Below are 27967 nucleotides of genomic sequence, written 5' to 3'. Positions count from 1 at the left end.
TACTGCGTTTTAGGTCTAAATTCACGCTGACGCTCGATTTTCGCACCCCTGACGGTCCTCCAGACGATAGCGCGAGTGTCACCAACTGAGCCCCCTTTGTGCAGGTGGCCAAATGCAGACTCTCCGAATCAGAGTTTCTATGATACGAATGGTGGGCTGCAGTACGCAAGCCATAGAAACTTGTGAGTTCGTGTGTGGATAATTGTTTTGCTGTTTCTTTAGGGTACTTTGTATTGTTTACTTTTTTTGCTTTCCCGATGCAAAGCCGCGGTGGCTCAGTGGTTAGGGCGCTCGACTACTGATCCGGAGTTCCCGGGTTCGAACCCGACCGCGGCGGCTGCGTTTTTATGGAGGAAAAACGCTAAGGCGCCCGTGTGCTGTGCGATGTCAGTGCACGTTAAAGATCCCCAGGTGGTCGAAATTATTCCGGAGCCCTCCACTACGGTACCTATTCTTCCTTTCTTCTTTCACTCCCTTCTTTATCCCTTCCCTTACGGCGCGGTTCAGGTGTCCAACGATATATGAGACAGATACTGCGCCATTTCCTTTCCCCAAAAAACCAATTATTATTATTATTATTAAGAGAATAGTCAATATATCATCATCATCAGCGCCGCCACCTCAACGCAGCCTATGCCACTTATGCTCTAGGCCTTCTCATAGTGAGGGCACTCATTTGTCCTACTCTTACACCTTTACGCATGTGTGCCATGTGCGTTAGTTCCGTGCGTTCACGTCTGCCGCGCGCTGTGGTTGTCTACTAGCTGACACTTGTGTTACACGATTTGTGTTAATATACAAGACTGAACCAGCTATAAGATGGCAGAACTTGTTCAAAAGAACATCGAAAGCTTCATCCCCGAGTTGGAGCAAATGGAAAGAGTTGGCCTCGCCGATAGAGACGAAGTCAGGTAAGTGCGTGAGGTAGTCGTTCAAAGATACATTGTATTGTAACGTTAACTAGGATTGCTGTAAGTGTTTTGTGTGCTTGAAATGTCCTTACTCTATGCGTTCATGCACACTTTCGCAACGGCTGTCATTAGGAATTGCAACGAAACGACTGCCCCCGCAACAAGGTGCAGTGTTCAAATGTTACGCGCTGTGACAAGCATTGCAGAACATTCTCCCGTCAGCTTTCAGCACGGTGTAAGAATAGGTTGGATAGCGTGCGCCCCAACGCCGCTTTGCGTTCGGGCAACATAGCGGCACCCATCGAAGCGGGGCTTCTCGCTTCACCGATTCGTCGTTGCCGCTACTCTGTGTCTCATATTCATGGCAAACGAAAGGCGCGCGCGAAGGTTTCGCTTTGTCTGAAGATGCCCGCTCCGAAAAATTTATCGATGAAGCCTGCCACATTTTCAGTTAAAATTTGTGTTCGAGCTAGTTTGTTCATACTTTAATCATAGGAGGGCAGCGCAGAAACTGCACGCGACACAGAAGTAACACTGAAGACAGGACAGACTCTGACTACCAGCTGTTTATTCTGAAGCAGTCCAGCACATTATGAAGCCATAACACAGACCGCGTGTCACTCAGGGAATCAATGAAGCCCCAAGGCAAAAGGCAACTAAAAGAAGAGAGTACGGTTGTTTTTTTTTGTCTACGCGGCTAACAGAGTAAAGAAGTAAATGAATCTTGTACCGGGGTTTAAGTTTTGCTGTACTATATAAAATGTCCCAACAAATATCACACTTGCAGAAAGGCATACAGTTATCACAGGTTATATATTGTGGGGTGTGAACGACCCAAGTGACTCGTGTTGCGAGGGACTCCGTAGTGGAGGGCTCCGGATTAATTTACCACTGGGGTTCTTTAATGTACGCTGACATTGCACAGCACAAGGGCGTTTTTTATCTCGCCTCCATCAATCCTGTCGCGGCTGAAATTGAACCTATGACCTTGGCATCAGCAGCTGAATGCTAAAACCACTGAGCCACCGAGGCAGGTGAGTTTCGACATAGGGCATAATGGGAAGGCAGAAACTGTTTGCAGAATGTTTTTTTATGAATCATGTAAGCGCCAAATCTTATGCGTTCAGTCGCTTTCCTGTAGCTGTAAAGAATACGTTTGGTTGTGCCATCAGCAAAAAGTAGTTGCTGACGACCAAACCCGACAGCCATGCTAGTGCAGCCTTGCTCCTCATCCTCGTGCGACATGCAAACTCGTTCGAAGGTTTAGAGAGGTAAATGATTACAGTTCGTTGCTAAGGTTGTGAATGATATTGGTTCACTTGCTCTTTGCCCGAGCAATGGGGCAGATTTTTCAGGTAATGTAGGGCCGAAAACCTCAAAGTGGATATTTTTAAAAGATACTGTTACACGGTCACATGTACCACAAAGCCACTGTTAAAATTCAGATTGTGGCTCCAGCTTTCCACTTTGCTGCAAAACGAGACACGGTGCTCAAGCGAGCTGAGTGAGCCGTGAAGGTTGCTAGTTGGAAGTGCCATCTGTCGTGTGCTATGGAAGCAAAGTGTTAGCGCTCCAGAGCTGGCGGCGGCGTGTACTCACCTAGCTGTAGTTTTCAGCGTGGCTTTACACTTGTGGGTGCTTCCTGACACACACTGCTGTCTTATGAAGCAGGCCAGTCACAGATCTTATGTTGCAGGTTTATTTGAATGCAACTGTACTTTCCCGCTTATTTGCAGTTGTTCTAATTAAAGTTTCGATTGTTGGGCTTTCAGAGAGATCCTGAGACGAAGAAAGCGATTTGAGTACCGGCTTCGTCGAAGAAAGAAGTCCAAGGAAGACTACTTAACATACATTCAGGTCTTGATGCACATGCTTGTTGCTTTTTCGCACATTACCTAGCGTGAAAAACTTGGGACATTGGAGTCTTTTAGTGCATGCCAGGGCTCAGCTTGCTTCATTTACTGTGGATTACTCGCCTTGTATGACATGTTTCAGTGCACAGTGCTCCAACCATTGGGATGTTTTGTTTCGGTCGAATTTGCAGCAAAGGCACATATATATTTTAGACGCCGTATATTTATGCAAGTAGTTATATTAGAACCCAGAACGGGCACACAGAGCTGCATTTTGGGCATCAAAAAGGCATTAATTTGCATAGTGAATTTTGCTTTAATCTAAACAATTTTTTATGCTAAAGATAACTCCAAGCTACATCACTCTTTAGGGAAACAAGGTGTTGACTTGTGTAATGCCCGAAATTTACGAACTGTATGTAGCAGCATTTTCCAAGCACTCCTACTACATTTGCAGGCAAATAAAGGACTGAAGCATAGCTAGTTGACGTGCGCTGGCCACCCGATTGTTTAAGCACTCTCACATAGCCAGTACACACTGAGTCATATGTTGCTGCTTAGAAAGCTATGGCTATAAACACAGTCGAAAGTGCAGTGCTTGGAATGCTGTCAGATGCTTGCTAATTAAAGTCAAAATCTTGCCTAGCTTAGAAGAGCTTGTCAACAAGAGAAGTGCTCGCCAAGCTCGTCCATTGCTTTTAGCAATGTATGTACATACATATGCTGGTCAGAATAAGTTTTACTGTTTTGACCCGGGTATTGCACTTTTATTATACCATAGTGCTGGATTTTTTACTTTTTCATCATGTGCCAAATGTAGGGCTCCATACATTGTCACCCTGGGCAACCTTTCTCTCTTCCTTTGTAAATAAACCTCTCTCTTACATAGCTTAACTAGGCAACAAAAATCTTTAACCTCATTGTAATAAAGTAAACTTAAATAGAAGTTTCCAATGTTTTTCTCAGCTTCATTACCTCTTGGCCTCTATTTGAGTTTCATTAGCATTATGCAGACGAGTTGTGGCGACAGAACTCTGCACAGAAAACTGGCTTGATTCTGGCCCACATGTGCTGCTGTTGTCCTGTCTGTCTACTATGTTGCACAGGAAAAACTTTTGCATTCGTATTATGCGAGTGCACATTCGTGGCTGAAGAGAGGGCCAAAGTAATCAACTCGCAGCACAGTTTACAGTCGAATCCTGGTAATTTGGACTTGAAGGGAACTGAGAATTAGTTCTATTTGGTGTGCAAAATTTCAGTTAATAGATGCCCGAGTGGGCTTCCTTTGATAGGTATAATGTTGGGACCAGAACATCATTTGAATAAACCAGTTGTTCGAGTCGAGGTTCCTCTAATACATGTAGCTGATAAATGGACATTCACATTGCATTTCTTATCATTTTTCAGTATGAGCTGAACCTGTACGAGTTACTGCAAAAGCGAAGAGCCGTAAGTGCTGTTAACACATTCGCAGGAAAACTGTTTTGTGGGAGACAGGTTGCTCATTTCTGTCCCTCTGTTCTCTGCAGAGACTCAGAATTGGCGACAAAAAGCCAGAGATTGACTTCATAATTACAAAGAGGATCAACAGGCTCTTCAAGGCAAGTCTTACCTTTAGCTTTTTTTCGTGGTTCTATAAAAGTAATTGAAAAAGTAATTTACTAACATATGTTCTTTTCCTTTAATGCAGAAAGCTGTCCTGATGTTCAGTGGCGACACCAAGCTCTGGCTCTCACATATTAGCTTCTGTGTGAAAATGGTGAGTGTTAGTGGCTCTTAGCACAGAATGAATGTCTCTGGTGAACTTTGCTGTGTGATTTACGTGGTGGCAAATATTGTTTTATCTAGCATGTTTACCATTTTTTGTGCGCTTGAGCTGATGTTCTGTTCATTATGCCTTTTGCCTTTATGGTGTATGGTGGGCATGCAATTACTTCAATTTCTTGCTTGATTATAGTGTTGATTCCTGACTTTTTGAAAAAAAAAATGCAGGGATGGAACCATGTTGTGGGAACTCTCTACACACGCATGCTGAATCTTCACAGTCACAAGCCAGGTAGGTTTTTGCTTTCACTAATTTCAGTGCATCTCTTAACATTCTCTATTTTCTTTTTCAAAGTATGTGTAGGTGGTGTTCTGTGTGTGCATGTGTCAGTTGTGGCTGGAGCGCTTTTTGTTTTTATTTCTTAGTGCACAAATATTTAAAGTGAGCATGCTTTGCCAATGTTTTGTCATTACTGAAATCTTTACTTCATATTGCATAACCTGTAGTCACCTGTGCGACATAACCATAATGCAATTTCGATGAACTGTGTACATACTGGGGACTATAAAGTGCTGCAGTTGCGGTGGTGAATTGCTAAAGGGAGCAAGTTTTGCTGCACTAGGACTTTTGAAAGATAAAGGAAAATCTTTGGGAATGGACATGTCTTTAGAGTGTTTTAAAGGTAATTGGTATGTACTGGGGATTCCTGTCTGTGCGACTCAGCTGTGTACCAGCCCTGCATACTTGTGTATGACCATATTGTCTATGTGTGACTTGATTGACGACTGGATGAATGTTCGTTCAAGCTATTGACCACCCCTTTACCTTGAACTTAAGTTTTAAAAAGTTTAATTGAGAGCCCGTGTAGATGTAAATCAATACAAATGAGTCTCTTCTGATGTCATATGCCCCTACTTTGCAGGGTCTCCTAACTTTATTTGATGTCTGTCTGAGTTTTGTCGGGATTCTCTTGTCCTGATTTTGGGTACTTTCTTTGTTCACTCAATCAGGCAGGGGGAAAGATAAAAAATAAAAAGAGCGGTGGACTAAGTGTGCTTTTCTTTTTCTTTTTTTTTGTAATTACAGAGATGTGGGTAGCTGCTGCCAAGTGGCACTTGGAATCTAACGCCTCTCCTGAATTGGCCCGTAAGCTCCTGCAGAAGGGCCTACAATTCAACAACAAGTCTTCTTTACTTTGGCATGAGGTATGACTCTATGTTTTAGTGTGCAGTTTGTGAGGAAGGAGACTTATTTGGGGAGAGGTTGCCCTAACTGAGCTTTGCATTGCTTTGTTGCAGTACTTCCGCATGGAACTGATCTTCGTTGACAAGGTGGGATCCTTCCGCTTGTAACAAGTTCTCCCAGTCATATTTACTCAAGTATGCAGGGTACTTATATGTGTATGTTCTGTTCTAGGTGAGAAAAAGGAAGGAAGTGCTCGGCATTGGAGAAAAAAAGGTGAGCCCAGCACATGCCCCCACCTTTACTTCGTGCATTGAGCAACACATGAAATTCTTTGGGATGTGCTGTCTTTTAAGGAACGTTCCCAATGTATTCAGAACCTGAGAGCTAGAAGAACAACTCAGGATGTCACACCTCTTGTCTTGGCAGGTTTGTCAAACTGTAAAAGAAAAGAAAGGGATGTTTTTTTTTTTAATCAGTGTACCCTCAACGCCAGTGCAGCATTACAGTGGGTGGGAGCGGTAGGAATAATACAAGGCAAGAACATAGTGCAGGTGGATTAAAGAACTATCGGAGTATGCCAAGATGAACCAGTTCAGCCTAGTAACAAATGAATCTTTCGATACATGCAACAATTGGAACAGCACAGTCAAGTCGATTCCTTTCCTTAATAGTTCTGGGAAAAAATGACATTTTGAAGATATCTGTTCCACAACGTTTCTTTGATCTTGTTCATGTGGTCCAGACGTGACGAAATGTAATTGGAACTCTGCACGTAATGACTAGGTTTTATACTTGTTTAGAAGAAATATATTGTAGAATAATTCCAAACGGAGCATTTTTCTGTTTTTCAAGTGCATCCCCACCAAGAGTCTTCTACAGTTGTTACACTGAAATACTTCTAGTATAGTTATTAAAAACAAAATGTGCTGCCATATTCTGTACCTGTTCTGATTTACGGATATAGGTTATTGTCCAGGGATCCCACACTGCATCCATATTAAGTACAGACCTCGCAGTAGTCTTGTGTCATAATGCTGTTGTTTGAGGAGGGTGACAAATGCAGTGGAACGGCATTTTTTCTGTTTTTTTTTTGTTAAAGGGAAGGTGAAATGGTTTTTTTGAGAATTAATTTTAGGTTCTTCAAGAAATCGAATCTATGAAGCTTCAAGGTAAAGCATGCCAAGTATTTTTTCGCCAGCATTTAAAATAGTGACGTAATAGCCGATTAAAACTGCAGTGATAGTCAGGCTTCTCCTTACTACATTAGAGAAGTGCGAAGAAACTCGTAATGACGTCATTGTTGCCGAAATTTCAGATGTCCGCTTCTTTCGCCCATGAGCTACAGTGAGCCTTCCAATACCGCCAAACAATGCTTCGTGGGCTTCACCGTTGGTGCCATTGGTTTAATTCCTTGAAACAACCGTTTATTAGCTGGAAGCGCAGCGCCGCTCTATGTGACGTCATCGTTGCGGCCTCTGCTCGTCGCTGAGCACTGCAGAGAAGTCTGACCAGCAATGCGGGTTTATTCTGCGATTACGTCACCATTTCAAATCCTAGCACAAAAATACTTCGCATGCATTACCTCCAGGTTTTACACATTCTACCCCTTTAAAATCGTCGAATTCTAAAACCTCTTCACCTGCCCTTTAAGACTCATCACTGGTTTATGCATAGAAGTGCATTTCTTTTTGCACTCAGGTAAATGACTAACATCAGTGCACAGTATTCGTAACTATTGAAGTTGCAATATTGCTAGCTGGAAAGTTACATGATACAATGTGGTAGCATCTAGTTCTGCGAATATCTTTACCCCAAAGTGAGAACCAGAGACGTAAAATGCCAAAGAAAAAAAGAAATTACTGTAGTTCAGTGTAGTATGTGTAGCAGTGTGTGTAACTTGTGCATCATACGGTCATACTTGAATGAAGCAGTCCTTATGCAGGACAGTAAGTTCTTGTACGTTTCCTTTGTCAGAGCTTGAAAAAAAGAATGCGTAAACAAACACATTCTTTTTTTTTTCACAAATGGCTGTGTGAAGCATCCTAACACATTGCAAAATTTTGGCGATCTCTCTTTTCATGAGATTGGCAGAAATGAGAAGTGACTGATAATAATTATCTATTTGATGCATTATAAAGCATTCTTAATTACAGTAGCCTGTAATAACTCTGTGTTAAGCTTCATCCATGTGAATGAATAAAATTTTAAAGAAGTCCTACCTCAGTGTACTGCACATACCTACCCCATGTTTAATACTTATGGGGGGGCTGTTTATTTTTTCTACAAGCAGTTTGTATGTAGCCTGTAGCTTTATGGGCATTTCTTGTTTTCTTGTAGCTGTTGTTTTATTAGTATGGCATAACTGAAGACTCCAGCACTCACCTTCTGCCTGAAAAGAATTTTGCTGATGTGGGGAGTGGCTGCTGTCGAAAATGCGCTGCGTTTTGGCATATGTAAGGCTGCTAGTTTTCTACGATGGGAAATTTTGCATTCCGCGAACTGAGAACAAAGAATCTGCAATGTTTCTTGATAAACGTACGTACTGACCTTGAATGCTTCTTCCGGTGTGCAGGATGATGACATGGAAGTTGAAGATGCCGTCCTTGAAGCAAAGATTCCTGCGCTCATCTATGATGCAGCTGTCAAGTCTATTCCAGGTATGCTTGGATTGCTGCCTCTTACCAGCCGTGCCAGTCACATGGTTGTTTTGTTGGGACCACATTCATAACCTATGGCTTTGAAACGCTCATGGTGACATGGGGCTCCTGCTTGATCTAAGCATGATGTATGAGAACGCTAATGAGATTGTTAAGCTGCTTATTTTCAATGTTGATCTGGCAGCATTTCAATGCTTAATGTGAAGTGTTAGCTACTCTTGCTTTAGTGAAATGCTCATGCAGGTCATTTCAGTAACAATGTGCTTGAAACAGTAGCTGTAGTTTTTCACTGGAGCAGCTACCATGAATGATCTCAAGCTAATGCTTTGGGAGTGTTAAGCATATGTCTCATTAATAGTGTGCATTAATCAGTTTTATTTCTTTTTCTTGCTTCTCACAGATGTTGACTTTGCCTTGTCTTTCCTGCCCATCTGCGACATTTTTAAGTTTGCTGACCAATTAGCAGAAAGGATATTGGAAGAGTAAGTTCTCACTTTGACCACCCTTATGCTTCTTGCTAAGAGTCAACTGTTTGTTTGGACGAATGTACACGAAGTTGAACTGCCCTTAAACTAAATAGCAGCCATCTATGGCTACACGGTACATTTAGGGAAACTCTTTTTCACCCTCTTGATCACGTGATCACACCATGTTTAGGTCATTTAGGAATAAAAGTTTTTTTATTTGATGTGTCTAAATTTTAAGCATTCTTTCCACGCTTTGTTTCATTGAAATGCAATTTCTAGTGCTTTGCGTACATCACAGCTTGAATTAACAATTGGGTAAAGGTGCGTTTGACTTCAAAATATTGCAGCAGTTTCTGCGATGCCACTTGGTGTGTTTGGGTGTTTATGTGCATTCATTTAGTGAAAGTTGCAGATGAGGGACTGTGCTAGCCAGTACATCAATCATTCATGTGGTCTTGGAACGTACAACCCTGGGAAATGTCACTGGTTGGGGTGTTTTGCTAGGTCCATCAACTGTCATTAACCTGCCATGGTAGCACAGAGGTTAGAGTGATTGGCTGCTGAGCCCGATGACGTGGGTTCAGTCCCGACCACGGCAGTCGCATTTAAATGTAGGCAAAATGCAAGATTCCCAAGGTGGTCAAAATTAATCTGGCGCCCTCGATTACAGCGTCCCTCACAGCCCACATGGCGCTTTGGGGTGCTAAAGCCTTTTACTATACCATGGCATCAGCTGTCATCTTTTCAGTTGACCCATTCTACTGGGACTACCGACATTGGTTGAATTCGAACTGACATTTAGACCTCTATAACACCACGTAATGAAGTGCCGTTCCGTTCAACTGTCGGTCAGCTAAACTGCTTCGAAGACCTGTGTAATGGTGGTAGTATCGGCCTTCCGTCAGCTTCAGTACCTGTCTGTCCTCGGTTGAAAGACTCAGTGACTTCATATATTGTGTGGTTTCACACAGTAATGGGAAACTATGTGAAGCTTTTCCTTGCTGCTTGTACTATACCACAGGAGAATTTGGCATTTGACCACTAAGATGTACATCTATCTCAAGTTGTGAAACCAGCGGTTTGAATTTGAAGTCAGCTACTGGAAAGTCATAGCCCAAGCTTAAAATAATAGAACCATGCTGTTCTGTTCCTGGTTTCTGTGTTTTGCCTGCTGCTAATACTTTGTTATGAGCCAGCCTCATTGCAGCTCCCATAGAAACCCACGCAGTATGCGTTCGCATTTCATTTGGGCCAGTGTTTGCGCATGATGTGCCACACATGTCATCTTGCGCTACAGTGATTTACCCCGTGCCACCATTTTGACAGCCTACGTTTAGCATACATGGCATGGCTAGGTGTGTCGGCCAAAGCGTGACTGTCTACACTCTATTGGCGTTTAAACGCCACTGTGGCTGGTGGCTTCCACCGCGCCGCTCCATGCCAACGCCCTGCGTGTTCACGGGCAGCATGAATATTGTTGCAGCTTTGATGCAGTTTTATTTCTGCTATGATGTGAGCATGAGCTACGGAAAGTGCAAAAATGAAGCTGTGCTGGGAGAGATGGTGTATGAGCACAGCTGTACGAGATGCTGTTGTGCGGTTGGTTTCGAGACTTGTTCCTGCCATCCATTTTTTTTCTTTTTCCTTGCAGCTTAAAAGGCACAGTTTGTAAATTCCAATAGATGAGAATTGTGTAGGATTGAAGCAGCACGGAACTGCATATTGTATGACGCTGCTATCCCGCTCTGAGTGTGCTCTCTTCTCACTCGTTGCTGCCTCCTTTCCACTGCCACTGTGTTTCCTAAGTGTTACTTTTTTTTTTTCTGTGGTTCCATGAAAATTGTAGCAGCCAGTTCAACTTGCTGGTAATACTGATTCTCATGAGTAGATAGCAGGTGTTGACACTGCAAGTGTTCAGGTGCTGTAATCACATCTGACGTTTATGCATCAAAAGTTTGTTGTTTCAGTGGTAGACAGATTCAGAGTTTGTTGTCACCTTGTAAATAGGAGGTAACTAATCTTGCTGATAAGTGACTTTGACTGGTAACCTTGTCATTCTTCAGCATACAGACTCGCCATCCTAATAAGGAGCAAGTTTGGGACGTTGTGGCAAGAAGGCTGCTTGCTTCCCACAACAAGAGAGTAGCGCTTCCTGGTGAAGAAAGTGGTAAGTTTTTCATCATCATTTTTGTGTTTAATGATAAATTTTTATATTTTTCTCTCCTTTTTGTTTGCTTCTGTTACTGTATACTCAGTGGACTCAGTTTGTATAACAGCTGCTTGTACTTCTTTCAGTTGCTGAATTCACTTCACAGAAAGGTGTCGCGGCTGCTCGGGTTGTTTTCGAGCAGGCTCTAGAGAGACTTCCATCCGGTTAGTAGTGATACCAGTTTATATCTATTACCTGAAGGCTTTATTGCTATCGATCTCTGAGCCAAAGCCTCCTTGATTTCAGTGCCAGCCAGATCAGCCAGTTTCGGTAAATCAAGCTCTCGCCTGCTACCCTTCTTTTTTTTTTTTGCTCTCCCATTTGCTAGCCTTCGTGCTTGCTGTACACGTTAAGTACGGGGAAGAGAGCACACTGTGACTAGCGACATGTTACGGGACATGAGCGAACAAATTTATATTCTTTCTTTACGAGGTGGCATAATGTAAGCTAATGACCTCCATTAGAGCACCACATCATGACGAGTGAACAAACAGAGGCATCTAAAGGGTTCCTGTTGCAAAATGAGCAATATGGCTGGCATTGAACTAGAAGTGGCATTGTCTGGGCCAATGACTTGCTTTTGCAGTGTGCTACAGTTTAGGTCCAACTGCTTGTGATGAAATAGGGTGATTCTTTTGCGCAGTGCATGTTGTTAAAAAGGCGTCCCGAATGCTTGCTAATGATGTCCACGATATGTACACGATTGTAAGTCAGCTCGAATGTAAGTCGACCTCCCATATCACATTAAAAAAAAAAAAAACTTGGAGGTTGTTTAAGCTTGGCCTTTAATAATAGAATACGCATTATCCTGCGGCCGCCGCTTATCGCCAGCCGCTATCCGCTGCCGCGCGCAGGCGTGCCTGTGGGCATATTCCAAAACGAAAATGTATTAATCGCTGGACTACCTACTCGTCTGCACTTGCGCCATTGTCCAACTAGCACTGCCGTCGTGATCACTGCTGTGGTCCCATAGCACGTCATTCTAACGTTTAGCAAAATCCCGTACTTCGCAAACAGCCACATCACAACATCGCGTGGAACAGCTGAAAATTTTGCCTCGCTGCAGCTGCCACACCTGTATCACCTGTTGCGAACGTCGAACTTGCGCCCCAGTGCACAGTTCGTTTCTTCGGCATAAAGAACGACAGAAATCTTGAATGCAGCCGTGAACGAGTGCCGGTCGCTTACCGGACCCGGAGCATAAACTACAACTGACGAAGCACTATTTTAAAAACTTGGGAAACGCAGACGGCAGTAGTGAAATGCATCAGAGCCAGAGAGAAACTGTGTGAGTGACGTTGACTCTTCCATCGTCTACCGACACTCCCCTGCGCCGCTGCTGTTCCGAGTGGCGGTGCCGCCGCAATTGGAACAGCTGCCCTTCCATCAACTATCGACGCTCTCTTGAGTGCCAGGTGCGCAGTTGAAAATAAAAAAAGAACTTGCGGAGGACGCTTATTAAGAGTAGAATGCGAATGAGTTATCAGGCCGTCGCTGCTTTTCAGCAGCCGCAATCTGCAGCCACATGTCGGGAGTGGAGGGGGGAGAGGGGTTGCCAGTTTGCTGCTTATTGACGACTGCCATTGGCCGCCGCGTTTCGGGGAGAGGATGCCGATTCTGCACGTTGACGTAGCAGCTGCTCAAGGCCAGCATCAAGAGCGATGCGACGGAGCCGCGCAGCAAAAATGCAACCACGCTGTGGCATTCTTTATATATCGTTTATCTCGCCTTTAGTTATGGTGTCATGCTTTGGTTTCGATTGTAAGTCGGCCCCCCCCCCCACACACACACACATTGGATTTTATAATTTTGAAAAATAAGTCGACTGACAATCGTGTAAATACGGTACATTGCATGGTTGAAGCCTGTGTGCACTTTTGCTTTTGCAGCAAACCACACACTCTTGTGGTTAATCTGTCTCTGTTGCATTTTTCTCTGTTGCAGAGACAATGTGGAAGCTATACATTCAATTCAGTCTTGAGCTGTTGGAAAAGTCAAACAGTGAAAAACAAGCAGCAAAGGTATTGGATTTGATTTGTCTTCAGACTGGGCAGTTATTATCACTGCTGTTGTGATGCTAGTGTTGTAAATTCTAGTTAGAGCCGCTGATGTGGCTTAATGGAAAAGACTGAGCTGTTGCACAATATGAAATGAAAACGAATTGGGAAAAGCTAGGTTATTCTTGTACTTGCCTAATTGGCAGAAAAATGGTCGGTGCTTTGCTGTATTCTCTTCACCATTATATTGCTGCAAGAACATGGCTATCTGTGGGTGGCCTGTGTGTCATTAATGTTTTTAACTTACTGGTGCAAGTACTCAACAGTTTGGTTTATTCTCAGACTCTGTGCCTCTTTACCAAATACCACTCATATGAAGCAGAGGTGTACAGTCTCCATCATCCTTGCTTTGAGTGCTTGAGGAGTGAGCACCACACAATAAAAACTTAACATGAGTGCTCGTGTCCACTTTGTTTACAGATCTGTGTAGCTCTGCACAAGTATTGCCTCTAAAATCTAGAAGATGCAATGAGTTATCAGTGTTTATACAGGAATATGTGCTGTTCGAGCACTCTATGCAGGGGTGATGCCGACTACTGTTGAACACATTGCTTGAGGATAACTTAGTTGGCCAAGGTTGCTGCTCTGTTGTTAGGCTTAACAGAAGAGAGCATTTTATTTGTTTGGAAAGACCTAGCACTAACAAATGTTGGTGACGGCTTGCATGCAGTGTGCTGAGAGCAGATCATGGAAGTCTAATTTCCCAGTTCAGCTGCATGCAATATTATAAATGCTTGATGCCTGAGCCGCAGGTATTACTAGTTTACTAAGTCTGTTGGTTGTTGTTTTCTTACAGCTTGTAAAACCAAGTTGGATAGTCTCATGTGACTTGAGATGTTTCAGTTTGAATTTCGATTGTGTCCTTGGGGTCCTTTCTTTGTGCAGTGACTACTAGCAATCCTGCGAGCATGTGCTGAGGTACTAAGTTATTTGGATGTGACATAATGGCTAATGATGGAAAGTGTTAACACCTCGCCATGTAATTGTTTCAGAGGCTGCGTCAAGTGCTCTCCCTGATGGAGAGGGCCTCTAGTGAAGAGCTGCTGACGTTCGACCACCACCAAGAATGGGTAAGCACGCATTCTGTTACAGATCATAATACTAGGTCTCTGTATCTAACTTCTGCTTTCATGGTACCATCTACTTAATCTGCTTGAAATAGTTTTTGTCTGATTATCCTTGGCTGCAAATGTTTGTTGCTGGTGTTAAATCACATGTGAAGTTGTGTACGTTTTCACTTTTCTCATCAGCCGCCGCGTTGGCTGAGTGGTTATGGCGCTCGGCTGCTGGCCTGAAAGACGCGGGTTCGATCCCGGCCGCGGCGGCCGAATTTCGATGGAGGCGAAATTCTAGAGGCCTGTTTAGTGTACGATGTCAGTGCATGTTAAAGAACCCCAGGTGGTCGAAATTCCCGGAGTCCTTCACTACGGCGTCTCTCATAGCCTGAGTCGCTTTAGGACGTTAAACACCCATAAATCAAATCAAACTTTTCTCATCACTAGAAGGCCTGCAGCTTTTTTGGCATTGGAGGTGTGCTGAGGGCAGGGCAAAGTTTATTGCTTCATGTTTGTTACACATTGCAAAACCTTTGTGTGGAATGGCTGGCATCTAATGTTCACATTTTCCTGCTTTTCTTCTAATGCATGAAGTTGGAATTGTTTGTTTTTTTCTGCTCAGATTAGTTGATGTCTTGTCAAAACTTCGTGCAGGTGAAGTTGCTCCAGAGCTGCAATGTGGAGGAAGACACCTTGGCCTGTGCAAGAGCTGCTGTGCAAAGGTGGCCAAGCTCGACCGAAGCTTGGCTTCTGCTGTTGGAGTTGCTCATTGTAACAACGCCTGGAACAGAAGATGTCCTGAAAACTTTTGAGGAGGCCCTTGGCGCTATCCCTAAGCAGGTGGACAAACCAGCTCATTCGTTTTGTGTAAGAAGCAGCCGAGTAACGCAACCTAGTCGCTAATGTGAAGCTGCCTCTAAGCTGGCAGAGCCTACTTCAGAACCTCATTTACGAATCTTTTGGAGTGATTTGCAGACAAGATGTTGGACGAGTTCGTGTGGGAGTAAGGTGCCGTAGAAAAAGTTGGCTGTGGTTTAGCTCTGGTTAAACCTGGAGTGACACGAGAGCTACATCTGGCCGAGTGGAACTCGCTCAGTCGAATTGCAAAGTCAGTTTTTTGCCACTCCGTTTCGCTGGGCGTTCCATCTTAATCCTCGTCTCTGGACGTGGATTCACTCCCTCTCCACTCCCCCCCCCACTTGACACGGTGCATGCGCACAGCTGTTGCAGCTTGGTTTCGCCGGCGCGCCGCACCAAAAAAGCTTTTGTTTGTGATGTTGAGTGGATCCTTTCTTTTGGGTGATTGTTTGCTTGAAAATTTATTTTCTTGTGTTCATGCATTTTGCACAGGAGTCCTTACCCATCTGGAAGCGGGCTTTGGAGTGGATGTCTTCGGCATGCCCAGAGAGCACGATACCCTTCTTTGAGGTAGCCACTGCAAGTTTGTACGAATTGATATTGATACAAACTGCTTTGTTAGTGTCTTCTCAAAATGATTCATGGAGCCGACCAATTTTTCGGTCTAAAACAATTCGGACTTATGCGATATTCAGCCTTCGCTGAGGGACCATCAGGCACCTCATAAAAACGTGTTCATTTTCACAACCAATATTTTGGACTCCGTGGGGTCCAAAAGTTTGATTTTTTGGACTAGAATAGATGCCAGCAATACTATGGATCGTTTTCCAACCAAAAGTTTATTTCACCTAATACATATACATATGAGCAAGCATTGCTGTCACAACCAACCGGTTCTCTGCCGCGTTGAAAGGCACCAACTTGGATTTAAACAGTCACTCGAGCGGGCTGGCTTGGATATGATGCTCTTCATCTCTGCCGCTTGAAATACATACGCTTCGTTGCCATCAAGGTAGCATACAAAGAATGCGCGATGGTGTTGGAAACGGACAGCTGTACTATCCACCTCGGTTTGGATGGCACCACCCGCAGTGCAGGACATTTGGGGAGGGGGGGAAGGGTCTTCTGCTCGTGTCTTCCTGTGGGTTACTTTTCTTGATCTATCATTGGCCTTGGAAAATATATGGTCTTAATTGTGCAGTGTGCGCATTCTTTTGCAGCATGACCTTTGACCGCATCGCACTGTCTGGTATTGTGACGCGAGGTGGTGCAGGCACGACGAAAGCATGACTGTAGATCAGAAACAGTTAAATATTATCGCTTGTAAGCGGAATGTGGGGAATGCGGACATTCTCGATTTTTAAAGCCATTTTCTTGCATAAAGACATTTTTGAAGTCTACGGATTTTTTGGATTGTCTGATTGTTCAGTGGTTATGGCGCTCGGCTGCTGACCCGAAAGACATGGGTTCGATCCCGGCCGCGGCCGGCGGCCCGGCAGCGAAATCCTAGAGGCCCGTGTACTGTGCGATGTCAGTACACGTTAACGAACCCCAGGTGGTTAAAAATTTCCGGAGCCCTTCACTACGGCGTCCCTCATAACCTGAGTCACCTTGGGACGTTAAACCCCCATAAACCAAACCATTATTCGGACCCTTTTCCGGGTAATGCCAAGTCTGAAGTGTCTGTTGGCAGTTATAAGAGCCCCTCGAAACAGGTTCTGAATGGTACTGGTGAATGTGCCCAATTGGTAGGGAACTAGTTATTGTTGCCTTTACCTTTAGTGTGTCAGTTGCGCTCCAGCATAAATGCAGTAGTTACTCTGATGTACAGCAGAGACCTCTCAAATTGATTGTGCATAGGCTTGTGGTTGCCCTCTAGATATCAGCTAGGTTACCGATTATAGCTTGAGAAAATTCACATATAGGCCAGGTGAAGTTTAACCCCGTGATGCACTGCATATCACGTGCGATACAATGTAAAATTATGAATTTCTGCTCACACAACTGCGTGAATTGCTACCATGCTTGAAGAAATAGTCTCTTTTTCCATATTTATTAAAGCAGGGTCAAAGCATCAAATGCTTGAGATGCAGGGCACCTGCTGAAATATAAATTCCTGCAAAACATAACCTTAACGGGAAAAACGGCCTACGGTCTATTTCTATGGTCGTCGTGCAGCATTGGCAGATGATGTAGCAGATATTAATTTTGCTCTAGGTTTACTTTGTGTATGCATATTTTCACCCAATTTTATCGTCCTTAGACAGCTCACTTATAAATATGTGCATTTTTTGTAATAAAGTCCTGGAAGTTCATAGCTTTTCGCTAATGTTTTCAGTGTCTGGGCATTATCGGCTTAAGCAGCAGGAGCTCATTTTGTTCACATTGCTTGTTCTGATGTATTTATATGTTTCTAGGCACTGCTGGCCAAGCTCGGTGGATATGGGTAGTAGTTTGTGATAGAGTATGGTGTAAGCAAAGTGCTCTCTGTGCCTGTGTTTTTGTGTCGGCTGTACAGATGCTAGTCCTGAGAGGACGCATAGTTAACATTCATCTCAAAAACACGTTGGTCTGGTACCTCTGAAGTGTTGCCTCACTCTAAAGGAAACGTAAAAGCATTTGCCTGCAGCAGAGTAATAGCTGTATAAAATTACTGCAGCTCATTACCACTTTTTGTTAGATGAAAACACTTTCTATGGGCATTGCCATGGCATGCTATGACCAGTGGCCTTCAATTGTGGCATTTGTTTTTGTCACTTTAATTTTTCATTGGCCTGTGACTGGCAGTGAGCATATGCTTATAACATGTGACCGTTTGTTTCTGTTCGTTCTATACTACATTCACTTGTTCTGAGCAGGGGGTACAGTGCAGTGTGGTGTGTAAAAGATGAAGCACTTAATGCAAAAAAAAAAGCTGTTTGTTAGGCTGAGGCAGTATAGTTTTGCTAAGTTATTCCTCTTGGTCACTGTACTTGACAAAAATGAAAACCATTTTAGCATATAGAGTTACTGGGGAATTTGGATGGTTGTGCTATGTATGTCTTGGAAATTATCAGGACACATGTAGGTATAGCAAGAACTCTGGAGCAAATATATTAGGTTGTGAAGGGAATTCTATGCTAAAGCTTCTTCCTGGCTGGAGTATTGCGTTGTCCGTTTTTATTGTAGCAGTAAAAGTCTGGCTTTGTATATATTTGTGTAGACGAGGCTGACTGCTTTTCTCTGAGCTCCTTTTCAAGTTTTCAGTCTATGTCTAGTACTTTTTTGATGGTGTACTTTCACTATGAATGTGTGAAAAGTGTTGTGTGCAATGTAAATTGCAGAAGGCCCTGTTCTACCCACCGACTGTATGCCTATATGTCAAGGAGAAGCTCTTGGAATGCTACTATTTATACCATGGCTACAAGGCAGCTCGGAAGTTCTATAAAAGGTTTGAAGTTTCTCCTTGATGCATATAGTAATGAGTCTTAAGCGTGCTGTGTATTTTTGGTGATTTATAACTGGCGTGTACGGTCAAACCTGATTATAACGAAACTGTACTTTACATTAAACATCCGAAGCTGTTTTATCATTAAACATGCGATATATACTTTTCATAGTGAACTGCACGCAATCGATCAGCACTCACGTGTGCCAGTGCACGCTGGTGGCTCCGGCTTCTAGCAGCTGCTTGCAACCATGCCTGATTGCGTCTCTCCAGAGGATCGATTGAGGGAGAGGGAGCCCTCTTTGAGCTCCATGCCTTCACCTCACCTTGCACTGCAGCGCTCCTATTCTGCTGCTATCACCCACGTGACCCAACTGTGCACGAGCAGCTTCAGTTCCATCGTGCTTGAGGGAAAAAAGGGACGAACTGGCTAGAACTGGTTTTAGTAGTTGGGAGAAAAAAAAGCTGGCTTGCAAAGGCTATGTGACGTGTCTGGCATCATGGCAGCTGTGCTCCTGCTTTTTATTTTTCTTTGATGCATTAGCATTAGAAGCCGTTCCATGAAGAAAAAAGCATCTGGTGGCGTAGTGTTGTGTACACCTGCCACAATTGGCAGAGAGGGAAATTGAGGGAATTGGAGAGAGGCAAATCACCACCTGTAGGTAGGGGAGAAGAGGGAGAGGCCAGGTGGTGGCTGCCTTGGGAAGAACCCCAAAAATACGGCTTCGTAAAACTGATAGATCACTAGGCAAGAATTGAAATCACTGTGAATGACTCAGCAAAGAGCACAAAGTTGCTGAGCAAAGCACCTCCAGTGATCAAAGAAATACATGGCAAAATACTAAGAAAATATGAAGAGAAGATAAGAACTAGAAGAGAAGTGATTAAAAGGAGAAGACCTAAAGGCTACTGCACTGTCATTGCATAGTGATAAATAAGCACCCTTGTAATGTTTTTTTATCCTTCATACTTTCTTCGAATTTCTGAAGTCTGATAAAACTTAAGTCTGCAGTGATGCTGTACACATTCAGGACTGCCAAATAGAATTCCGCTGTGATAAAAACGTAGTCAATTTTTAAAGCTATTCTTGCTGCTTCAACAGGAAGCTAATCACATTACGAAATTATAAGCTCAAGAATTTTGATGTCCCTGTCTTTTTTGATGTAGCCAGACATTGAAAAAAACTGATTTTGTTTACTGCTGTGCTGTGGTCAGCGGAGTAACGTGATGCCATGGGCCGTCGTTCATTGTTACCAGCTGCTGTGTTTTTAAGTTTTATCCTACTGTAGCTGGCTGCGACTTAGATTCCAGCCATTCCTATAATGCTGTCAATCCTGTACATGGCGCTTTTTGGCATTTTACCCAGCAAGTGTGCCATATGGTAAAGATAGGATTAACACGGAGTAACGCGCTTGTCCTTCGTTTTCTTTCTTTCTCTTGGTATCCCCTGTTGCAGCGCTTTTGCAAGTGTTAAAATGGTAAAGATAACGGCAAAGCACCGGTAAGCCTTGCTGCTTTCTGACAAAATAGAGGTTGTTCGCTGTGTCGAGCACAGCCAAAATAAAGCTGATGTTGTAGTGCACTGAAAGATTGCCAGGAACTTATGCTCAGTAAAAATTTGAAAGAGAAGAGTAGAAGTGAGAACGCGTGAGAACAACTGAGCGATGGCGGCCATTGCATTTGTAAGCAATTGTTTTGTGTCTGATATAACTTGGGCAGTTGCTTAATGGAATCATTATAAGCAATCCCCGGCATGCAGTCTTCTATGGTTGACAGTGAAAAGCACTGCGCTGTGTAGTTAACTAAGTCAGATCTTTTAACATTGTAGTTGCACAAAGCAAGAATTGTTATGGCAAAGTTGCCATGATGCAATGTATAACGCAAAAATTGCTGGTCACGGGTTATTGTAGTTGTGTTGGTTGGATCTTTATTTGGGGAAAAAGGTAAAATGCACATTTTTCAAAAGTGCTTTGTGTGTTAAAGAATCCTAGGTAAGCCGAGGTGCAACTAACACTTCACTACCACCATTTTATATAATTTGCCACCATAAATGATTGCTTTAGATTTCTATATTGATTATTGCAGTGCCATATTGCTGTGTGGTGAAGCAGTTTTCAGCAAAACATGTAGTGGTTTTGTGGCACCACTTGCTGTGGCGTTTGTCAGCATACAGGTGTTTGAGTACTGATGAACCCTTATGTAGTGCATGCACAACTGGACTACACCGCATCAAGATGCTGGAACAAGGCACATATCGTTCATTATCTAATTCATGATGTTGTTCTTGGCAACGCTGATTCACCTCAGTACTGTTTTTCACTTCCCAGAATGCTGCGCCTCAAGCCTCTGTCGCTCAGCTTTTTCCAGCACATGATCGACATCGAGAACTCCAGTGTGAGTTTTATGTGTCTCCTCATATAGATTCTTTGCACTTGTGCTTTTGTGCTAATGCGTGCTTGACTGTGTTCATTCAGGCTTCACCAGATGCAGAGAGACTGAGGACATACTTTGAGCATGCAACAGCAGAGTTTGGTGAAACAAATGTTGGTAAGTTCGAGCACACAATGTACAAGTGCTTTGCTGTACATTACGGGTTCTACTGCTTTGAGCGAAAATGGCATGGACTTGTCCATTTCACAAATTGTTATGCAGACGTACTGTCAAGGCGGATCTTCAGAAACTGGCACACACGTATAGGTACATTATCATCAACTCTGAAGTCCACTGCGGAACAAAAGCGCTTCTCACTCACTTGTCTTTGTTGAACTGAATTACAGGAAGGCACACTTGTGGCCTGTTGCAAAGCCGTGAAGCTTTATATTGTCACGTAGTGGTGACGGCAGTCGAAGCAGCGATGAAGATGGACGAAAGGGTCTTCTAAAAGAAAACTGTTTATTGGGCTGGCTTGCACCCAAAATGGACTGAATCACTCGGCGGCGGCGAACCGACAAGCGTGCTCGGCGGTCGTCGGACAGAATGCCCGCCGCTGTCGGCCGTGCTCAATTTAAAGCTGATAACGAACTTTCGAGATAAAGCGTGCAAAGTTACTAGAACATTCCGGAACAACGTAGAATCAGCTCTGCCTGGCTGTGATCAATCGAGATAAATCTAGTCGCATCTTGCGTCGCAAACAAAGCGATAAAGTGGTGTGGCAGCAGATTTGAAAAACGAACAAACACTGCAAATATTCGCGGCAATATCATAAAATTGGCTTCAGACACGAATAATGCCCCTCACTATTTCTGCCCGTGCTACATGTAGCAAATGACCGACGGGAGTGCAGCACAAATATAGGAAACACAAATATTTATTACCGGCCATTTCTCTATTTATGCTAAGATATTGGCTCTCTTGTGTGAAGCATCCTGTATGCCTGACCATTTGGAGATAACATGCGTGGCTAATACCATTCGTTCAGAGGGCAGGCGTGTGAGAGTGTATATAAATGTGGCAGTAGTAATAATGAAGGCTATCATGTATTTGTTACACTTCCTTCACATCTGTATTTTTAATAAGCATACTGCCTTTGTTGTAAACAAAAACTGCTCTTTGTCTGTTGTGTTGTCAGCTGTTTTCATGCTAAACATGCTATTTGTGATGGTGTATTCTTGTCCATTACGCTTCATACCAAGTTTGGCAGTATTGATCGGCCATGTGGATTCATGCCTTATGCATCTTTCAGAAGAAAAGCAAAAAGTACACATTGCAAGGTGTTTGGAGGCTCATATTTCATGTAGCAAGGGTGACATGTCTTCCATGTATATCAATTAAATCCGTATTATGTACTGTTCACTTGAGTTTGAGATAAATCTTACGAGCAACATCACATACTTTTGGAATGTGACTGCGAAGTGCAAATGCGATATGCTTAATAACAATAATAATAGTAATTATTTTACTGTGGAGGGTCGAGATGCACTAGAAAGCCCATACCAGGAGGCCCAGTATCTGGTTTACTGGCCAAAAATAAATCCATGCTTACTGAGAGTATTTTAGTTATAGGCGTGTCTCACTGGTAAATTTCTGTCTGTGACCTTGCAGATCTGTGGATGAAGTATGTTTTGTTTGAATTGAAACACCCGCAAGGAAAACCTGAGCAAACTGGCGTTCTGTACCACCGGGCTGTGAAGACTCTACAAGATGACCTCACGGACCAGTTTATTTCATCATATTCTTTGGTGGACCCTAGTAAAGTGTAACTGGGTCTTCAACAGATTTTGTTGGTGTAAATTTTTAGTTTTGTCATATTGTTGGTGGTGTTAATTGGATAAATGCTTACCTAAAATACAGGACAGTGCATAAGAATTAATGGCTGTAAATCTAAGGTGCTCTGAATTACGTCAAGTGTGCTCCAAGCGAGTGTCTTAGGGCTGCTGCCTTTTATAATTTATGTTAATGGTCTGCTGGCTTCTATTTCCGAGAATGTCTGTCAGGCTGTTTGCAGATGACTGCATTCTGTTTAGGACCATAAATGAAAAGAATGATATATCTATATCTTACAAGTTTTTCAATGGGTACAAGCTTTCTAGTGGCATAGTGTTTGGCTTTATCATGGGTGAAATGCTTGGAAAAGTTATGCAGACCAAACAGCAGTGATCAGCTATGGTGCTTTTTAGCCAAGCCGCTCTTGCGCTATTAAAAATTAAATTATCATCTGTTATCTCGTCGCCTCTGTAGTTGAGACCTTTCCTTAGAACTATGCCTATAACCTAACCTCTCCTGCTGTGCTACTTTGCTGTGTTATTTGTGGCTGGTTGTCAGCTTGTCAGTGCCTATCCAATGCTTGATTAGTGTGGCTAAGAGTGAGGTGGGCAGCAGATGTTGAGATGAAGGAAGCATTGAACGTTTCCTTTGCGCCTGTGCTCACTTCCGTGTTCAACACCTAACATGGCAGACTGCTTTTAAGTTTGTTGAACTCTCAGTCAGCGCCTACACCAAGCATCCTGGCACCTTGGCTTTATTGATCAATGGCAAAGAAGGTTGCATAGGTTCCGCATGCAACTTTGTTGCACATACCCATGTCCTTTCTCTATTCTTTCGTTTGTTTGTTTGTTTGTTTGTTTATTGATACTGTCAGCCCAAGAAGGGCTTATACAGGAGTGGAGAAAAAATGGCCAGGCTTAGCTTGGTTAAGCCAAGAATGCGTTGCATATCTCGATGGAGTTCCGTGCTGCTCCGTTGACTCGATAGGCTATTGACTCGATTGCCATTGAAACTGCCCGTGTAGCAGCGCTCGATCGCCTTTGAGTCGATAGACTATCGGTTCGAGGGCCCTCGAAATGCCCGTGTGACAGGGGTATAAGACTGTCCCGGCGAAGGAGCGCAGCTCTTTTATACATATGCCGTGACGTCAATCATAGCGCAGCGCCCCTAGCGGGAGGAGCGGGAGTCAGGTGGTGGCTGCGGCCGCGCGCGACTGCGCAAGTTGGGGCCCAGCTTTTCCTCCGTGACGTCACGCGCCGGCGCAGCGCCCCTAGCGGGAGGAGCGGGAGTCAGGTGGTCGCTGCGGCCGCGCGACCGCGCGAGTTGGGGCCCAGCTTTTCCTCCGGCTGTCGTGATGTCACGTCACGTGGTTTGGTGGCTGCCCGGCCACGCCCAAGGGCTGAACTGAGTGATTGCAATATGCAACGCATAAAAAATATACAACAAAGAAAAGGAAAGTCCCGCTCCAAGTCAACAACAAAAAGACAATGACAATGCAAAGCAGAGGTAGTAAATGGAAAAAGTGGCACACAGTGAACAAGTGAGGGAAAAAAGACGCTCGTATTATACGCACCGGAAACAGGGTCTACATAGACGCAATCTTGTCAGGGAAGATGAGACCCTCTAACCCAGCTGTAAATGCACTGAGAGATGATGATATGGCAACTGCATCTGGTTCATTCCATTCTCTAATCGCCCTTGGGAAAAAGCTGTATTTGAAAGTATCATTGTGTGTAACCAGTGGCTGTATGTATAAACTGTGCCTGTGTCTGGAGCGTTGGTCTGGGGAAATTACACAAAATTCAGGCAAGCTAATCTTAACCTGGTTATGAATAATTAGAAATAAAAATTTTAATCGGTCAAACTTCGTCCTTAGTTCTAAGGGTGGAAGGTTTGCACGCCTGCATAGTTCAGTAGGAGATTGCCCGCACAGGTATTTATTAAATATGAATCTTGAAGCCAGTCGTTGAATCCTGTCCAATTTATGTCTATTAGTTGCATTTGGTCCCTTTTAGACTACATGTTTCTTTTTTTGCTGCTGTCTTGACCATTTTGGCTTAAAAGAGGACTTACTTTTGACATATGTGCTACCCTTGCCAGTTTGGCATTGAAACATGTTGGTCTAATAGTGCTGGGCTGCAGTGTTTGGCTTGGTTCCCTGCTTAGTCTGCTGCTTGAATTGACAGGCCTCCTGTATGTGGAGTCAAACTCCGCTACAACTGAATTCACAGGTACCGCAAAAAATTTAATTGAAGCAAAAACTTCGTTGTTGTGAAATCGGACCAGAAAATTGGCAGATAGGGCCGGATAGTTAATTAACAAAGTTTGTTTTCAAAAATCCGTCGGCATTGGTCTTTTGCTGTTTCGAAGTCGGCGCAGTGATGGGATTTTCGTCATGCTCTGGATATGCTGATAAATGAAGTAATTTCGTTACAAACGCACCCTATACATTGGCTGTGCAATAGCGTTAAGGCACTTGTGTCGCAGAAAAAAAATCGGAATCGTTCACCGTGAGTGCAAAATCCACGAAAAACCCCTAGAGAAACTACTAGGGGGCAGGTGGGCCACCTAGTCACGTGACCTTGCAGCATCTTCACAACCTGCCCACCAGATTGTGAGCTGTCATCTGGGACTGGGAGTGTCAATTTACTGGCAGGTTTGCAGAAAGAAACTCGCGGAACTCCCAAGTGAAATGCGCACTGCAGAGCAGTGCTTCCCACGGTAGAAACGAACGAAAACACTTCGATACGTTCTGAAAGAAGCTTATCGTATTTGACGACGCAAAAAAACTTCCACCAAGGCCGCCATGACCACAGTGGAGCACAAGCCACGCCTAAGAGTATACAGGGTGTTTCACCCAAGACTTTACACAGTTTTTAAAAATAGGCTTTTTGAGTTAGAAGAGGGCTTTTTTTAGAGCGAGAACGCTACTTTTCGGGGTACAACTTCACATTTCGATGTGGAGGATACATGACCTTCAGTGCCTCACAAGGTCGAACCGAACTTAACTGCTTGGTGGCATGGCTCAAGCTGTGGTAGTATGACCACGTGATCATATGACTATGATTATTGGGCACCTGACCTTGACATTTGATTTGAGACCGTGGGCATCACTTCGACAATGACCTTCAATGCCTCACATGGTCAAACCGAACTTAACTGCGTAGCGGTATGGGCCAAGCTATGGCAGTATGACCCCGTGATCATATGACTGACCATTGGGTACCCGACTTTGATCTTGACATTTGATTTGAGACAGTGGAGACCATGCTTAACAGCTTTTGCTCGTATAACTAGGTTCAAGCCACGTTGAACCTCAGCCACTTTTTTGGCATAACATTGTTGGCGGTGTAGTACATCGGAATACGGCTAAGATGTTCTAACTATAGCAGGCTGGTTAACTAATATTGTATAGTTAACTGTTAGGCTCCTTCATTACTGAGAGGTGAGTAGCCCAGAGTTAAGAATATCCATATCAGTTTTTAGTGTTTCGAAAATGTAGGTACCCTCATCGCTGTGGCCCAATATATTTCGGCTACATCCTGCCAAAATACATGTGCTTTCAAGGAGCTTGGAGGCAAAGCAACCTTGCACCTAGATCGTTACCGACGCCCTCTAACAATTACCTACTTCCTGGAAGAACGTTCAACCTTGCTTAACATGCACCTTTTGCCTTCCACCTTACCCATCCGAAATTCACTGACGATTACGATACCTCCTAATTCAAAGTTTGAGTGCAGCTCTTTAGATGTTTTGAAGCCGCCGTGGTGGCTCAGTCTTTATGGCGCTCGGCTGCTGACCCATAAGACGCGGGTTCAATCCCGGCCGCGGCGGGCGAATTTCGATGGAGGCGAAATTCTACAGGCCTGTGCGCTGTGCGATGTCAGTGCACGTTAAAGAACCCCAGGTGGTCGGAATTTCCGGACCCCTTCACTACGTCATCCCTCATAGCCTGAGTCGCTTTGAGACGTTAATCACGCCCATAAACCAAACCTTTAGGTGTTAGGTGTTTTGATTCCGCGCGCGCTTCATCGAAGCTAGAACTAGGGCACGGGCTGAGAGGCGGCGCTCGCGTCTGTCCGTTCACGCCAAAGCAGGCGCGCGCACATGCATAGCGTTCACGGACCACAGTACAAACGCACTCACTCTCGCACCGAGGCTGGCGTCGCCATTGGTCGGGAGAGGAGCGAGTTTTCTAGAGGCCTCGAGCTTCTCTCCGACCCGGCGCCGCCGCGCGCGCAAGCGTTGTGGAGGAGGAGGTAAACTTTATTAAAGAAAAGGTCTTTGGCGCGGGTTGGGGTGACGTTTCCCTCCCCGCGGTGGGCACCTCTTCTAGGCCGGACGCCAGGTGGCCGACCGACATCGACCTCTTCGGCCCGCTCCGTGACTCGGAGTTGAACCTCCGGGTCCGAGCTGAGCAGCGCGGCCTCCCACTGCGATTGGGTAGAGAGCTGCAGACTGTTCGACGGCTTGTCTTGAGGACATGAGTATAGGATGTGGGGTGTGTCTGCCTTATGGTGCCCACAGAGAGAACAGATGGGGCTGAACTGCTCTGGGAACCATGTGGAGTACATGTACGGACTAAAGAAAGTGTTTGGAGCTGCCGCCAACTGACTTGTTGTGTTTTACTTAGAGATCTATGTGGGTCTGGGAAGATTTGTCTTTCTTTCTTGAAGTGGGTAGTAATTTCTTTGTAGGTCGTCGCTCGCTCCTTGGCCGACCTGAGCTCGGGGTAACGCACCTCCCGGTTAACTACGAATCCTCGGGCAAATTGGTGCGCCGCCTCGTTTCCAGGATGGCCCGAATGGGCGGGGACCCAGATCAACGTGATCTGGCGGGTATTGGAGATTTTTGTAATATATTGATGGCTGCTGAGTGGGCCCTTCCTTTGCATCACACAACACACATTAATTTACGCGCTTAACGGGTAAACGGGCTGTTTCTCAGAGCTTCTGGGTCCTGGCGCGCGCGGGCGTGATTCATTTCGCTCTGCGCCGTCTTTCGGCACGCTACGGCGCGTTAGAGATGCTGTGCTTCATGGAGGGAAAAAAAAATTGAGGAGGGAGCATCCGGCGAGAGACTTAAAGCCTAGTCGTAAAAATTAAAAATAGAGTCGGTCCGCCACGTGATAGCGTGCGGTGATATCTAGCGCGGCAGACTGTAGATCAACTTACGCCCGCGCCACGCAGACGCGCGCACTAAAACATGCCAACACCAAAATACTAAGGACTGACTGGGAGAGCGAAAAAACAGGAGTGGCTTCACAAGCGCTTGGCTTGCGAAGGCTGGCCGCTTGGCGTCGCGCTCCCTCCTAAGTTTT

At 44.4% G+C, this 27967-nt stretch overlaps 1 protein-coding gene across 1 annotated transcript; it reads left to right on the top strand.

The window, feature by feature from the left end:
• The first annotated feature begins 679 nt into the window (after positions 1–679).
• On the top strand, positions 680–22655 carry LOC144098865 (U3 small nucleolar RNA-associated protein 6 homolog). The gene is made up of 21 exons (XM_077631784.1): positions 680–911; positions 2684–2768; positions 4172–4213; positions 4294–4365; positions 4455–4523; positions 4757–4820; positions 5616–5734; positions 5828–5860; positions 5946–5987; positions 8287–8371; positions 8772–8853; positions 10902–11005; positions 11134–11211; positions 12992–13068; positions 14097–14174; positions 14814–14999; positions 15510–15587; positions 18341–18447; positions 20772–20838; positions 20919–20991; positions 22486–22655. Exons 1-21 carry the CDS (start codon positions 820–822, stop codon positions 22641–22643), a joined length of 1791 nt encoding a protein of 596 aa, XP_077487910.1. The 5' UTR covers positions 680–819; the 3' UTR covers positions 22644–22655.
• The last annotated feature ends 5312 nt before the right edge of the window (positions 22656–27967 follow it).

Source organism: Amblyomma americanum, chromosome 7 (genome assembly GCF_052857255.1).
Source record: "Amblyomma americanum isolate KBUSLIRL-KWMA chromosome 7, ASM5285725v1, whole genome shotgun sequence".
Classification (NCBI taxonomy): domain Eukaryota; kingdom Metazoa; phylum Arthropoda; class Arachnida; order Ixodida; family Ixodidae; genus Amblyomma; species Amblyomma americanum.
The sequence above is the reverse complement of the archived record's forward strand: the minus strand, read 5'-3'. Positions and strand labels throughout refer to the sequence as shown.